Consider the following 14,645-nt stretch of genomic DNA (forward strand, 5'->3'; position numbering starts at 1 on the left):
GCTCAAAAACAAAAGATTCCTTTCAAAATATTACTGCTCCTTGACAAAGTACCTGGTTACACAAGAGCTTGGATGGAGATGTTCAAGGAGATGATGTTATTTTCATGCCTGCTAACAGAACAGCCATTCTGCTGCCCATGGATCAAGGAGTAATTTCAACTTTCAAGTCTTATTATACAAGAAATGCATTTCATAAGACTACAGCTGCCATAGATAGTAATTTATCTGAGGGATCTGGGCAAAGTACATTGACAACCTTCTGGAAAGGATTCACCATTCCAAATGCCGTTAAGAACGTGCATGATTCATGGGAAGAGATCAAAATTTCAACATTAACAGAAATTTGGAAGAAATTGATTTCAACCCTCATAGATGACTTTGAGGAAGGGATTCAAGACCTCAGTGGAGGAAGGAACTGCAGATATGGTAGAAGCAGCAGGACAACTAAAATTAAAAGTAGAACCTGAAGATGTGACTGAATTGCTGCCATCTCATGATAAAACTTAAAGAGATGAGGAGTTGCTTCTTAAGGATGAGCAACGAAAGTGACTTCTTGATATGCAGTCTACTCCTGGTGAAGATGCTATGAATGTCAATGAAATGACCACAAAGGATTTAGAATATTACATAAACTTAGTTGGTAAAGCAGTGGCAGGTATTAAGATACTTGACTCGTTTTGAAAGACATTCTATTGTGGGTGAAATGCTATCTAACAGCATCGCATGCTACCAAGAAATCTTTCATGAAAGGAAGAGTCCATTGATATGGCAAACTGCATCTTTGTCTTATTTTAAGAAATGGCGGCTGGGTGCGGTGCCTCACGCCTGTAATCGCAGCACTTTGGGAGGCCGAGGCGGGCGGATCACCTCAGGTCAGGAGTTCAAGACCAGTCGGGCCAACATGGTGAAACTCCATCTCTACTAAAAGTACAAAAAGTAGCTGGGCATGGTGGCACCCACCTGTAGTCCCAGGTACTAGGGAGGCTAAGGCAGGAGGATCGCTTGAACCCAGGAGGCGGACGTTACAGTGAGCCAAGATCGTGCCACTGCACTCCAGCCTGGGCAACAGAGCAAGACCCTGTCTCAAAAAAAAAAAAAAAGAAAAAAGAAATTGCCACAGCCATGCCAACCTTCCATAACTACCACCCTGATCAGTTGGCACCCTGATTGTAACTACCACCGTGATCAGTCAGCAGCCATCAACATTGATGGAGGCAAGACCCTCCACCGGCAAAAAGATTACAGCTTGCCGAAGGCTCAGATGACCATTGGCATTTTTTAACATGTAAGGTATATACATGGTTTTTGTGGGTGTTTTTGGTTTTGATTTTGGGTTGTTTTTGGTTTTGTTTGTTTTTCTTTTTTTGAAACAGTCTCACTCTGTCGCCCAGGCTGGAATGCAGTGGTACTATCTTGGCTCACTGCAACCTCCACCTCCCAGGTTCAAGCAACTCTCCTGCCTCAGCCTCCTGAGTAGCTGGGATTACAGGTGCCCGCCACCATGGCTGGCTAATTTTTGTATTTTTAGTAGAGACAGGGTTTCATCATGTTGGCCAGGCTGGCTTGAACTTCTGACCTCAGATGATCCACCCACCTTGGCCTCTCAGAGTGCTGGGATTACAGGCATGAGTCACTGCACCCAGCCATGTACACTGTTTTTTAGACAATTCTTTTGAACAGTTAATAGACTAGAGTATAATGTACATTTATAGACTTTTATCTGCAATGGGAAATCAAAAAGTTTGTGTGACTCACTTTATTGTGATATTCACTTCATTGCAGTGGTCTGGAACTAAATCCACAGTATCTCTAAGGTATGCCTGTAATGCCTGACATAGGAAAGTCTCAACAGATGTTAGCTATTATTATTGCATAAGATTGTTTTATTTATGATATAGGATGTAATCTTAGAATATCATATACCATAATGAGACAAAATATTCAATTTCTGGGGACCCTTACCTCTTTCCCTGCAAGAAGTTTTTTATTGGGATATCCTCAATAGAGGTGGCCTAATTCCACAACCAGTGAATTTACTTATCCTTGCCCCTTTAATATTTGCATCTCTTCATATCTAGAATTGGCACAATTATAATGAGAAATCAAGCAAAACATTTTTTTGCATAAAGAGAGGAAGGCAGAATGTGAGATGGCGTTGACATCTGTGCCTCTGCCCTGGGCCAAAAAGCAGAGTGGGTATTTGCTGCTGATTCGGCACCCCATCTGCTGCGTTCTCTGGTGGTTACATGCCTCTTCCCTTTCCCCTCTGTTTGGAGCCCCAGGGATGATGAAGTCAGGGAGAGAAGGTTGGAATGTAATGCTTCAGAGGAGAAAAACAGGACAGAGGTTCAGGGAAAGACAACAGAATGAGGAGCCCCATTCTGCAGATGACCCAGTAGGATAAATGCTAAGTCTTCTCTGCCAATGGCAGTTTTACGAGTGTTTGAAGGACTGTGTGAAGGTTAAAAACACTAGCCTGTTGTAGTGAATCTCCGTTCTTCTGCTTGAGAGCTTTTCTGACGTCTGACTCAAGAATTTACTAAACTTGGTTTCATTAAACTCTTTGTAAACCTCTTGTTTTTTTAACTCTTAGCTCAGGCCTTCAGAATAAGTCCTTTATTTTTACCAGGAGTGCTCTAACTTTTGAATACATCCGTTGTTTCTCTTTTACTATAGCATATAACTCACTCCACTTGCCAATTAATTTACAAACCTAACTCCTACTAAAGCAGCTTCTTATTTTAAGGTAACATTGTCTACCTGATCTGAGAGGTAGAAATCTGAGTTTCTACAACATGGTAATCTTAGAACCACTCGTTTAAAGTTTAAAATGCAAAGCATCGCACACTCAAAGTCTATAGTGCTGTGATTTAACTGTTTAATTAATTTTGGTTAAAACCTAAGTAGTTAAGCAACAGAGTGATGAGTGCCCAGAAAGGCATGGATTGAGTAAACAAAAGTAAGCAATTGAAAGGAGGAGCTAGGGAGAAATTGCTTGTTTAATGGATCTCTTCATTTTTAATGGAAAATTCTTTAAAAATATTTTTGCTTTCAAAGCTTAAGGCTTGTTTTTAGCTTAGACTGATAGTATTTTTCAGTTATGATTTTCTGATGATTGTTCCAACTTTGTCTACAGTTCAAAGGAATGAAATTATTACTGTAATATAGAGTATTTGGGGGTTATTTTTCACACTGCTCAGCTGCTGTATTTTATTTTCACTTGACTATGAGGTTATTCTAACCCCTCATTCAAAGGGACAGTTGAGTCTAATCCTGCCTTAAGTTTTCATGACTCTTAATAATTATTCATTGCATATGTACTTTTCATTCAGTTCTTTTAAAAAATTCTCTGTTTGCTTTCTAGACTGATTTTGCACGATTTAGCGGAACAAATGTAGAAACTGACTTTGTAGAGGTGCCATCGCAAATGCTTGAAAATTGGGTGTGGGACATCGATTCCCTCCGAAGATTATCAAAACATTATAAAGACGGAAGCCCTATTTCAGATGATCTGCTTGAAAAACTTGTTGCTTCTAGACTGGTCAACACAGGTATGACTTATAATTTTAAAAAGGAAAATAAATTAGAATCTCTTAATGCAGAATTGCTGTCACCTCCTTCTGTAGAACTTATTTTCATTTTGAATGGTATCCCAACTGCTAGTATAGGGAGTGACGAGCATTAAATATATTGGAGTTGGAAACCCTGGAATTTTGTCTAAGGCAAAAAACCACATCTCCTTTTAAATCTTAAGTAGAATGAGATGTCCTGCTCCCATTTTGTGAGTACTACTGGAATCTGTTTTTGGAATCTACAGTCTTGTAATAATAGAACACACAGTTCTGTCTTCTCCAAAACATGCCCAAACATTCTTATGTTATTAGGTCTTCTGACCCTGCGCCAGATTGTTTTGAGCAAAGTTGATCAGTCTCTTCATACCAACACATCACTGGATGCTGCAAGTGAATACGCCAAATACTGCTCAGAAATATTAGGAGTTGCAGCTACTCCAGGTATGTAACTACTACGAATTGAGTTCATTTCCCTGTGAAGCACAGGGCATTCTCCTCACACGGCAGGGGAGATGGAGTTTGTCAGACAGATTACCTAATTGTTTCTGATTTCTGTAATCAGGCCATGACTTTCAGATAAGCATACTATGTCCTTATGAGTTATCCCATCCAAATGCGCTTGAAGGAAAGGTGGCTCCAGATCTGGAGCATTTTAGTGTAATCAGGCGTGAGCAGTTGGCCTCCGCCCCAGAGCTGGGAGAGCCGTTCATGTTGGCAGTACACTGTCAGCTCCTCCCTCCCTGTATGCATCATGACTTCCCTGTGATTTTCAGGAAGAAATTGGCAGAAGGGGAAGTTTTTAAATTTTTTTTTCTTTGCATATAGTATTTTGTTTATTTTTTCCATCCCCTCAAGCATTTATCCTTTGTGTTACATACAATCCACTTAAACTCTTTTAGTTATTTTTAAATGTACAATTAAATTATTGACTGTAGTCATCCTGTTACGCTATCAAGAAGGGACATTTTTAGGCCTAGCATGGTGGCTCATGCCTGTAATCCCGCACTTGGGGAGGCTGAGGCGGGAAGATCACTTGAGCTCAGGAGTTCGAGACCAGCCTAGGCAATAAAGGCAAAACCCGTCTCTACAAAAAATACAAAAATTAGCCAGGTGTGGTGGTGTATGCCTATAGTCCTGTCTACCCGGGAGGCCGAGTTGAGAGGATCACCTGAGCCTGGGGAGGTTAAGCCTGCAGCGAGCCATGATCGCACCACTGCACTCCAGCCTGGGTGACACAGTGAGACCCTGTCTCAAAAAAAATAAAGGGTATTTTGCAGGAGAAGTATGAACTTCACCTTGTTTCTGATACTGAGGTCAGTTAAAGCATTTGACTAGCAGTTTGTAACCTGAGATTTATGGGACTCATGCATGGGCGTGTTTATATTTGTATGTATATGTTTTAAGCCAATATATAGTTGTGCTTTTATGTGTAGTTGGTAAGGTGGATTTTTTTTCACTAAGGAAATTGTTATTAAAATGAGGCAGCCACATTTACAGAGAAAATAAAGATAAGAATGGTCAGTTGAGTCATTCTAGGCTCCCCACATAGTAAACCATAGCGCACCTTTGTGTCACAAGCCTTTGTGTAGCAAGTACGTTTTTTAATGTACAATTAAATTATTATTGACTATTAGTCATCCTGTTATGCTATCAAGAAGGGGCATTTTTAGGCCTGGCATGGTGGCTCACGCCTGTAATCCCAGCACTTCGGGAGGCCGAGGCGGGAAGATCACTTGAGCTCAGGATTTTTGATAAAATCCTATATAAAGTAGCCCTACAGGTAGATCGAATTGGTGAAGAGTTATTTTTCAGGCTAGGCACGGTGGCTCAAGCCTGTAATCCCAACACTTTGGGAGGCCAGGGTGGGCAGATCACTTGAGGTCAGAATTTCAAGACCAGCCTGACCAAAGTGGTGAAACCCTGTCTCCACTAAAAATACAAAAATTAGCCAGCGTGGTGGCATGTACCTGTAACCCCAGCTACTCGGGAGGCTGAGGCAGGAGAATCCCTTAAACCTGGGATGCTGAGGTTGCATTGAGCCAAGATCTCACCACTGTACTCCAGCTTGGGCGACAGAGCGAGACTGTCTCAAAAAAAAAAAGTTCTTTTTCAGTAATTATCAACCTAAAATAAGTGCAACTCTGAGACATTTTAGATATAAAGAGGTGTGGCAAAGAGTAGGGTTAATATTATTTTTCAAGACATACGTGTTTAAGGGATAAGAAAGGACTGATTTCAGTTCTAAAACACTGAGCTATCTGATGGGTGTGGACAAAGCCGCTGAAACTGTCGTTAGGCATTCCAGAGCTTGGAGCCGAAACCAGCTCTGAGGCTGAGCCATTGAGAGATGTTTATAAACATCTTGGCCAAGAGGACACATAAGCCCAAGGAGTACTAGAGGTGAGATGATATCATTCATTCTCTCCTCCCACAGCTGGGCTCCCCAAAGGGAAACCTTAGCTAGCTGTTAACCTGATCATTACCGTTTGCAATCACATTGAGTGAAATGTATCTTTTTTTAAAGGCACAAATATGCCAGCTACTTTTGGACATTTGGCAGGGGGATACGATGGCCAATATTATGGATATCTTTGGAGTGAAGTATTTTCCATAGACATGTTTTACAGCTGTTTTAAAAAAGAAGGGATAATGAATCCAGAGGTATAGTATTATTTTTCTCCTTTTATTAATTTTGTGATTGCTCCTTCCCCTTTAACTCCTAGTGTAAAATGTTGATCATACCTAGATTTTACTGTAAGAGGCTTGGTAACAGCTTTTACCTCTGAGGCCTTGCATCTTTCAAATCATCGTACATCATTAAGTTGCAGTATATAAGTGATTAATTCTACAGCTTAAAAAGAAAAAGTAGCATATTTTCTTGCTTGTTAACATTCCAATATATTACATAATTAAAAATTCAAAGCTTTGTTTATGGTTTTGAGAATCTATAGCTGCTAGTTTTGACATGTACCGTACAATGTTTTTGTTTTATAGGAGGTTGGGACAGAAAGGTAAACTCCTTCCTGATGTAAATGGTTTCCCTGTGTTTTGATATCCTCTACACACTTTGTGCACTCTCTGTGGGAGACGCCCTTTTTCTGTGGCTGGCATGCCCCACCCACTATATAGTTTGTGACCTTTGTCACAAAGTTGCTTGATTAACCTGAGCCATTACTTTCCGTGTGCAGTGAATTGACTGCCAGGTAGCTGCCAGACAAATCTTCCTGATTTACAGCCCCCAATCTCCATTCTCACTGAAGTCTCATCCGTCAGATTATTTCCAAGGCTGATGCATTTTCCAGTGTATGTTTTTAAATTGTTTGATTCAGAAATTAGAAGAACAAATTATCAAAATCAGGCTCTCTGTGCTTATTTCAACCAATTGATTTGTTCTCCAAATGTTTTTTCTAGATTGCATAGTACCTTACACATATGTATTGAAATACATTGATGTGATTTAGATCACCATTCCCTCCCCATCTTCCTCCTGAAATAACACCTCTAAGGTACCCATACTTCATTATTTTGAAGCATTTCATCTCCCATCCCACCCCACCCAATCTGTTAAGTCCTTGCAATTCTTTTCCCATTACCTGGCCAACCCATTTACAAAGGTCAACTACTGACTATTGTTCTCACAGACATACCTACTTTTGCATGACCTTCAACCAGGACCCATCCCTTAATGCCTCCACCATAGAGATGGTGCCCTTAGGACTCAAAGTGTTCTGGGGAAGATTGTATGACTCCATTGACCTGCCCAACTGCAAAGTCATGCTCTCTAGACTGAACTGGACCCCAGTGCTCTCTGTGGTCCAAGTCCATTTCCCTTATTGATTTCCCTCCAAGTCCCTACCACCTCTCTACTCTGTCAGCAGATGATCTCTCGTCTTTATTAAGAAAATTAAGATCATTGAAGCTGGCTGCAGTGGCTCACACCTGTAATCCCAGAACTTTGGGAGGCTGAGGTGGGAGGATCACTCGAGTCCAGGAATTTGAGACCAACTTTTTCGATATAGCAAGACCTCGTCTCTACAAAAATATAAACAAAATTAGCCAGGTGTGGTGGTAGAAGCCTATAGCCCCAGTTACTCTGGAGGCTAAGATGGGAGAATTGCTTGAGCCCAGGAGGGATGGAAGCTGCAGTAAGCCGAGATCATGCCACTGCACTCCAGCCTGAATGACAGAGTGAGACCCTGTCTCAAGAAAAAAATCATTGAGAATGAGTACCTTCATCTTTCTTTCTCTGTACTTCAATACTTGTCTTATTTTCTCCTGTCTCAGAGGAGATGTGTCTAGCTCCAAGAGTTCCTGGTTTGCTGTCTTGGAAAAAAAACTTGCTACTGACTCTGATAACCCCAGTCAGTGCTACTGCTCTGTTCTTTTCATAGCCTAATTTCTTGGTATAAGAAGTCTTTGCAAACCTCTCTTTCCTTGCTTTTGCCCCCACCAACAGAATTGGAAAGTTACCCCTCCTCCATAGTTACCACTGATGACCCAGTTACCAACTCCAAAGGCCCTCGTTCTTCTTCTTTACTTCCTGCTTCTTGTTATTCCTCTCTCTCTTCACAGCCCTCAGCGCGACAATCAAACCCTTTGTTACTTCCCAGTACTCCCTGTGTGTTGACAAGTTTATGTGTTCCCTTAGGTCTCTCCACCTTCACAAATGTATTGGTTCTTTTTTGTTAACCTAAAATATATGCCTACTTCATGTGTACATCTCAAAAATTCCAGCACTCTTAAAGGTCTCACTCATGTGACCACATGTTCAAGAAGTCTTTGAGATTACCAAAAACCAAAAGTGATCTTTCTATCCTTTGAACATACAAGTGGACTTGGAGGAGTGGACTAAGCCTTCCCCGTCACCTCCTCGGGGCTGCCACTATGTGACCACATACCTAGTCCCTTCTCCCATTACCTTTTCTCTTCTCTTTTTTGGAGAACTGTCCCCTAAAACAAATAAAAATTAAAAATCAAAAAATAAAAATAAAAAATGAAAAATAGACTAGTTTTTAAAGAAAAACAAAAGACAAAAAAAAAGTGGTCTTGGGCATGGAAGAAGGGCTTCAGTAAGCTTTTATTATGTCTGGATTATTTAATGTAACTATTACCAAGTGAAAAAACATCATATTATAAAATATTTTATACCATAGAATACAAATGTTGATTTTAAAGTGTGTTTAAAAAAAAAAAAAAAGCACATCAAAATGTTGATGATTATCTTTGGGGATAGTTTATGAGTAATTATTATTTTTTTCTGTACTTTCCTGGAGCTTTTCACTATTTTTACATATATGTAGATTGTTTTAGAAGCCAGAAACAATGTTTCAAAGAGAAAAATTCTAACTAGGTAAAGGTACAGTTATGACATCTTACTGGCAGTCATTGGTGAGGATTCCTGGTGTTAAGTGTACACTGCCTCTCCCAGCTAGGCCTTCGCCATCACCTCCTCTGTGCTTGCCCTCATGTGACCACATACCCAGAACCCTCTATCATTACCTTTTCTCTTCCGGTTGTCAATGTAGCAGCCAGATTACTGATCCCTGTGGTTCCAAGGAACTTGCAAGTGTAATAGAAGCAGTTCCTGCCATTATGCTTCTCTGTACTTCCTCTTATTCTCAAGCTTCACAGTTTGGCAGACAGCCATACTACTCTTATTTAGACAAAGGTGCTAGGTTGAACTTAGAGAAAGCATCATCCCAACAACTTGGAGTTAAAACTTGTGATGTGAAAAACAATTTTCAGTGTTACTAAAATTCTGGATTCAGCAGTGCTGTGTGTTATTAGATGTCTTAAGCCATAAGGCTGGTGTTAATTCCTTCCTTTACACTTTTTCCTTTCCTTTCAAATGCTCTGAGTATCATGGCACTTCCTGCTCCTCTGCTGTCACAGCAAGAATGGACCTGGCTCCAAAAACCAAGAAGAATCCCTTGGCCCTCACCTTCACACCCTTTGCAGATACTGAAAGATGGTTCTTAAGCAGCCATTTTATTCCCTCATACAATGTACTATTTGGGGTTTTTTGTTGGTGGGGGGGGGTGTTCTTTAAAAAAAAAAAGACACAAATATTTGCTCTAAAATAACACTTGCCTTACAAAACACAGCTACCCAATTATTAAAAATTAATGCTTTGGGGCAACAATCCTAGTCTACAAAAAACAGATCGTTATGTGTGATGAAGACAAGAAGAAATTCTTTTGTTATCCCAAAGCATTAATTTTTAGTAACTGAGTACTTGTATTTTGTAAGGCGAGTGTTATTTTAGAGCAAATATTTGTTTTAAAAAGAAAAGAGGAAGAAGAACTCCCCCCACAAAAGCAATATACATCACGGAATACCTTGCAGCCATGAAAAAGAACAAGATCTGAAGCCAGAAGGTAGAGGTTGCAGTGAGCCGAGATTGCACCATTGCACTCCAGCCTGCACAACAACAGCGAAACTCCATCTAAAAAAAAAAAAAAAAAAAAAAAAAGAACAAGATCATGTCCTTTATAGGGACATGGATGGAGCTGGAGGCCATTACCCTTAGCAAACTAACACAGGAATCAAAAACTGCATACCGCATGTTCTCACTTACAAGTGGGAGCTAAATGATGTGAACACATAGACATGTAGAGGAGAACAGCACACACTGTGGCCTTTTGGAGGGTGAAGGATGGGAGGAAGGAGAAGATCAGGAAAAATAACTAATTGGTAGTAGCTTTAATACCTGGATAATGAAATAACCTGTACAACAAACCCCCATGACACAAGTTTACCTGTGTAACAAACCTGCACTCATACCCCTGAACTTAAAAGTTAAAAAAAGAAACAGAAAAATACTTCTTCAGACCAGTACACCATACATTACTTATTTTGTGCCATAACCACAGAGTGTTATTAGGCAACACTGAGAAAGATGGCATTACCTGGAGTCGTTCCAGACTCTGTGCATTTGCTTTAGTTTCACATGTCAGTGAGTGGTTGCTTCAGACACACAAACAGGATAAAAATATGAATTTTTAATGGTATAAAGGAATCCTTCATTGATCTGAAGTCATGGGAATCAGAGCAATCAAAATATATCCTGCAGACTTTGTTGTCTCACCCTGCCTAATGTGTGTGTGGGTCACTTTGAGAAGATAGCGGGATGGCCCTTCAAAGCATCAGTGCCTGCTATTGTTAGTCCCCAGGCACTAGAGAGGCTGGGAGCTGAGAAACCACATGTTGTTGACGTTATTGGTTATGCAATAGAGAGGACTGTGTCCAGGCCTTCTCTCTGTAACCTGCTGCCATCCTGCAAACTCCAGGGTCTGCTCTGGGGGCCATTTCAGATCTTGGCAAGCAGAACTATAGAAAGTAGCAGTAGAATATATTAGGGTGTAGTTTTCATTCTGTTTTGAGGGCCTCTATCAAAGTATAATAACTGAGTGCTTACCTATAATAGCCTAAAACTTTGCTACCTCTGGTTTTATCTATAGTTTTTAAAATGTTATTCTTCATAGTGAATAGACATCACATCTTAACTGTTTAATTGCTTTGTTATATATTACCTAAAGTACTTTTTTCTCAGTGAACATGAAGTTGTCTCATTGTCAGACATACTTTTCACTTTTCTGACTGTTCTCTTAAATAATTATGGAGTGGAACTGCTTGGGATTAACGCTTTTCCAGGAAGCTCTCTCGAAGGTCTTTAAGGTCACCAAATGTGAATTCAGAATCCAGCAGCTAATCATAGGTTGAAAGAATGGGGGCATTTTAACTAAGGCCATTTCTTTTTATAAGGCAACTTCACTGTGGGAAAATTTTCTAAGAGGTAATAGACATTGTGAATTCAAAGGCAATTATATTGTTAAGCCACTATTATCTTCCTCCCCTTTTGCATTTGGAGAAATTGCTAAGCATCGTTTCTTCCATCAGAGGAGGAGAAATACGAACAAGTATCACTTCCGAAAGAAATACTGAGAAAGTCAAGAGAGTAAGTGTAACTATTTCAGTCTGTAATGCCATAAAGAAGGAGCTACATCTTACATACAATAATAGCCACAGAAACATGAAGAGTCTTGGTTAAACATGACAAAGAATCACTTGATAGAGAATCTATAATACAAAGCTAAGGATCCCAGTGCTTGAAACAGAATCCTAGGCCCAATTCTTCCTGTAACGTGTTGCTAAAAGAGAATATGAAAAGAGAGTGTCCTCTCCAGAAGGTTTTTACAAATGGCTTTAATTCTTTTCTCTGTCTCAGCTCTCCTGATGTACCACCCAACAGCTGATTTTTCTTATAACTGAACCTTTTCTAGTAGCCTCAGGTTTTGCCTGACTTGAGGGACAAAGGAAGGAATTCGAATTGATTTCCAACCTACTTCTTGAATATTTACAAGGCCAGGCCTTCTAAATCTTGAATCCCAAGCAGCTGGAAGCAGTTTTTCTTCCTTTGTGCTCTTACAGCCCTTCTTTGTTTGCTCTTAGCATCCCAATAATCTGCCTGGTTAATTGTCTATTTCTTTATCTTCTCTGATAGATCAGAAGACTCTTGTAAAAGGAACTATTTTATTCAGCATTGGGTTCCCTTCTCTGCTTCACAACTATTTATTTTAATTTAATTACTGTTTTACATATTTGTGCCTCTTTGGACCTGACTGATGGTTTTCCCCATCCGCTTCCACTTCTCTACCCCCCATACATACTCCTACCCAGGGTGTTTTTCCTTTGGATCTGCTCCCTCCCTGTAAAGGTTTACCCTTCTATCCTCACCAATCAGTAAGGTTTCCAGAAGGCCTCTTCTAATCAGACAGCAATTCCTACTACTATTCTTGTCTCTCTCTCTATCAGCACCAGTTTTTTTCTCTCCCTCCTTTGTTGTTGTCAAAGCAGTTCCTTTTTTAATTTTTGTCCATTCAAGATCTCCCCACCCTCACAGAAAACAAACTGTGTGCTCTTGGGAGGGAGTTACGGGCTATGGAAGGAGAAGGTTCAAAGTCCAGCTTTAAAGCAGGCTGGTGAGTTTGTCAGGTGCCTGATCGTCATCACCCGTCCTTGGCTGGTCACTCTCTGCCCTGATGACTGTCACTCAGTGTAGGAAGGAGACAGCTCTGACTGCACTCCCCAGAGTCATCCATGCTGGGAAGGATGGAGGAGGGGTGGAAAGTTAGTGAGAGCCTGCATGTGCTGCTGCAGAGATGCCCAAGATAGCAGGTGACCCCATCTGTTTCCCATTTATATATTCTCATTGCTGATAAATGATGGACATCCTTCATTTAGGTAATTATTATTGCTATTAAGATATTACCTGAAAGGGTGCATGTTATTGGATAAAATGAGTGCCTGAGTGCCTTATCTCTCCCACTTAATATTTCTACTGAATTATGCATTCTATTTCTTATTAATAGTGGAAATGAAGTTCCTTATGCCTTTCTTTAGCTTTATTAGGTGACAGAACTAATTTTGAGGAAACGCCACACCAGGAATGCATTTGTTTCCCTGAACTGTATATACATCACTGAGCTGGGTCAGTGGGAAAGGAAAGAGAGGAGAGGGAAGGAGGAAAGGAGATGGGAGGAGGAGAGGTTTATTGATTACCGCTATATGCCAGATATTATGCCAGGGAGCAAACAGAATACTGAAATCACCTCCTCTAACTGCCCAGAAACTGAGTGAGATAGGCATATTCCCATTTGACAGATGAGGAAATCAAGGCCCCAGGTCACAAAGCTAAAGATTGAGCCAAGATTCAAACCTGGGCCTGACTCTGGAGTTCCTGATCTTGCTTCAGAAATCATCACTGTTAGAGAAGACTTGCATAGTTGCCAAAAGATACATGCTAATCTTCTAGGATTAAAAAAGCCACAGGGGTGGATGACACTGGTTTTCCTTCATAGGAAACTCTAGTTTTTACTGTATGCAGATCTTCCTGAAGGATGTTTCTAACATGAAAAATTTTAGCAGTTGTCTTAGAGCTTCTCTTCTTGATTTCCTCACAGTTACAGTTTCTTTATAAACAAAGTATTAACAGAACAACTCAGGGCAAAGACTCCCTCCACCTGTGGCATATGTCTCCCAGACCATGTTCTCTCACACAAAGAGCCTGGTACCCCCAAAAACACACAAATTCACTTAACTGTTTTTTTTCTTAAGTAAAGGAAGATCCTGTTACCAAAATGACTCTTAAACTCTTCTCAAAACTTCATTGCAAAGGAAATGAAACTATTAAAAGACCATTGCTCTGTAATTCAGGAAATTGAATCAACTTGTTTGGAGCCATAGGCAGAGGAAGATTTGAGCTGTACTGAGCCACATATTGTGAGACAAAACAGTGCCCTGCTCTGAAATGATTTTACCATTCATGAGCTGTCTCTTTACAACACCATGGAACTCCTCAAATGCCTCCTTTACTACCTAAAATTACAGTTCTCTGCACAAAATGAAAATACTTTGTCAGATGTTCACATTTGGAGTGATTTTTTAAAACTTTCATTTCGATTTTCCTTAATGTTTCTATACTTGTCAAATGCATATGTCTTTTTAAGAAATGAAAGACACATGATACATAGATCTTGAGCTTGAAGAATTTCTGCAGATGAAATACTGATGATTGAGATTGGGTGATAGGTTCATGAGAGCTCATTATACTGTTGTCTCTACTATTAGTATGTATTTTAAGTTTTTCATAATAAAATGTTTAAAATATTTTTGTAATTCTGCAGAAAAATTTAACTCCCATTGTCTGCGTTCTTCCTGTGCTGCTCTACCCAGGGCGCACAGTCTTTCCAGCTCCAGTCACTCAGTTAACACTAGTCAGATTTAGGCGTGGTGAGCAAAGAAAGGAAGGGAAGGGAGGTAAATCGTGCTTGGGCTCACGAGCCATGATATGCTCCTTCTTAGCTCAGTTAACGGCCATGACAAGCACAGCCATCACTCACATTTTAGATTCGAGATTGCTGCTGTAGCAGTAATGACTTGCTGCAGAACAGGCAAGACATGACGTGTTTTTGTTTGTTTTCCCGAAAGCTGATTGAAGGCTGGGTGCAGTGGCTCACACCTATAATCCCAGCACTTCGGGAGGCCGAGGCAGGCAGGTCACTTGAGGCCAGA

General features: G+C 40.3%; 1 protein-coding gene across 18 annotated transcripts in view; it reads left to right on the forward strand.

Moving 5' to 3' along the window:
• NLN (neurolysin) overlaps window positions 1-14,645 on the forward strand; it is a 103,209-nt gene that overhangs the window by 80,367 nt on the left and 8,197 nt on the right. For 16 of the 18 annotated variants that reach the window (XM_005557031.4, XM_073993524.1, XM_073993521.1 and 13 more), the window contains 3 exons: window positions 3,365-3,551; window positions 3,885-4,013; window positions 6,097-6,233. In XM_005557031.4, coding sequence (XP_005557088.1) covers window positions 3,365-3,551; window positions 3,885-4,013; window positions 6,097-6,233 — 453 coding nt within the window. The remainder of the gene's footprint in view (window positions 1-3,364; window positions 3,552-3,884; window positions 4,014-6,096; window positions 6,234-14,645) is intronic. The other 2 variants (XM_073993526.1, XM_065546329.2) reach the window with 1 other exon arrangement.

Source organism: Macaca fascicularis, chromosome 6, assembly GCF_037993035.2.
Source record: "Macaca fascicularis isolate 582-1 chromosome 6, T2T-MFA8v1.1".
Classification (NCBI taxonomy): Eukaryota; Metazoa; Chordata; class Mammalia; order Primates; family Cercopithecidae; genus Macaca; species Macaca fascicularis.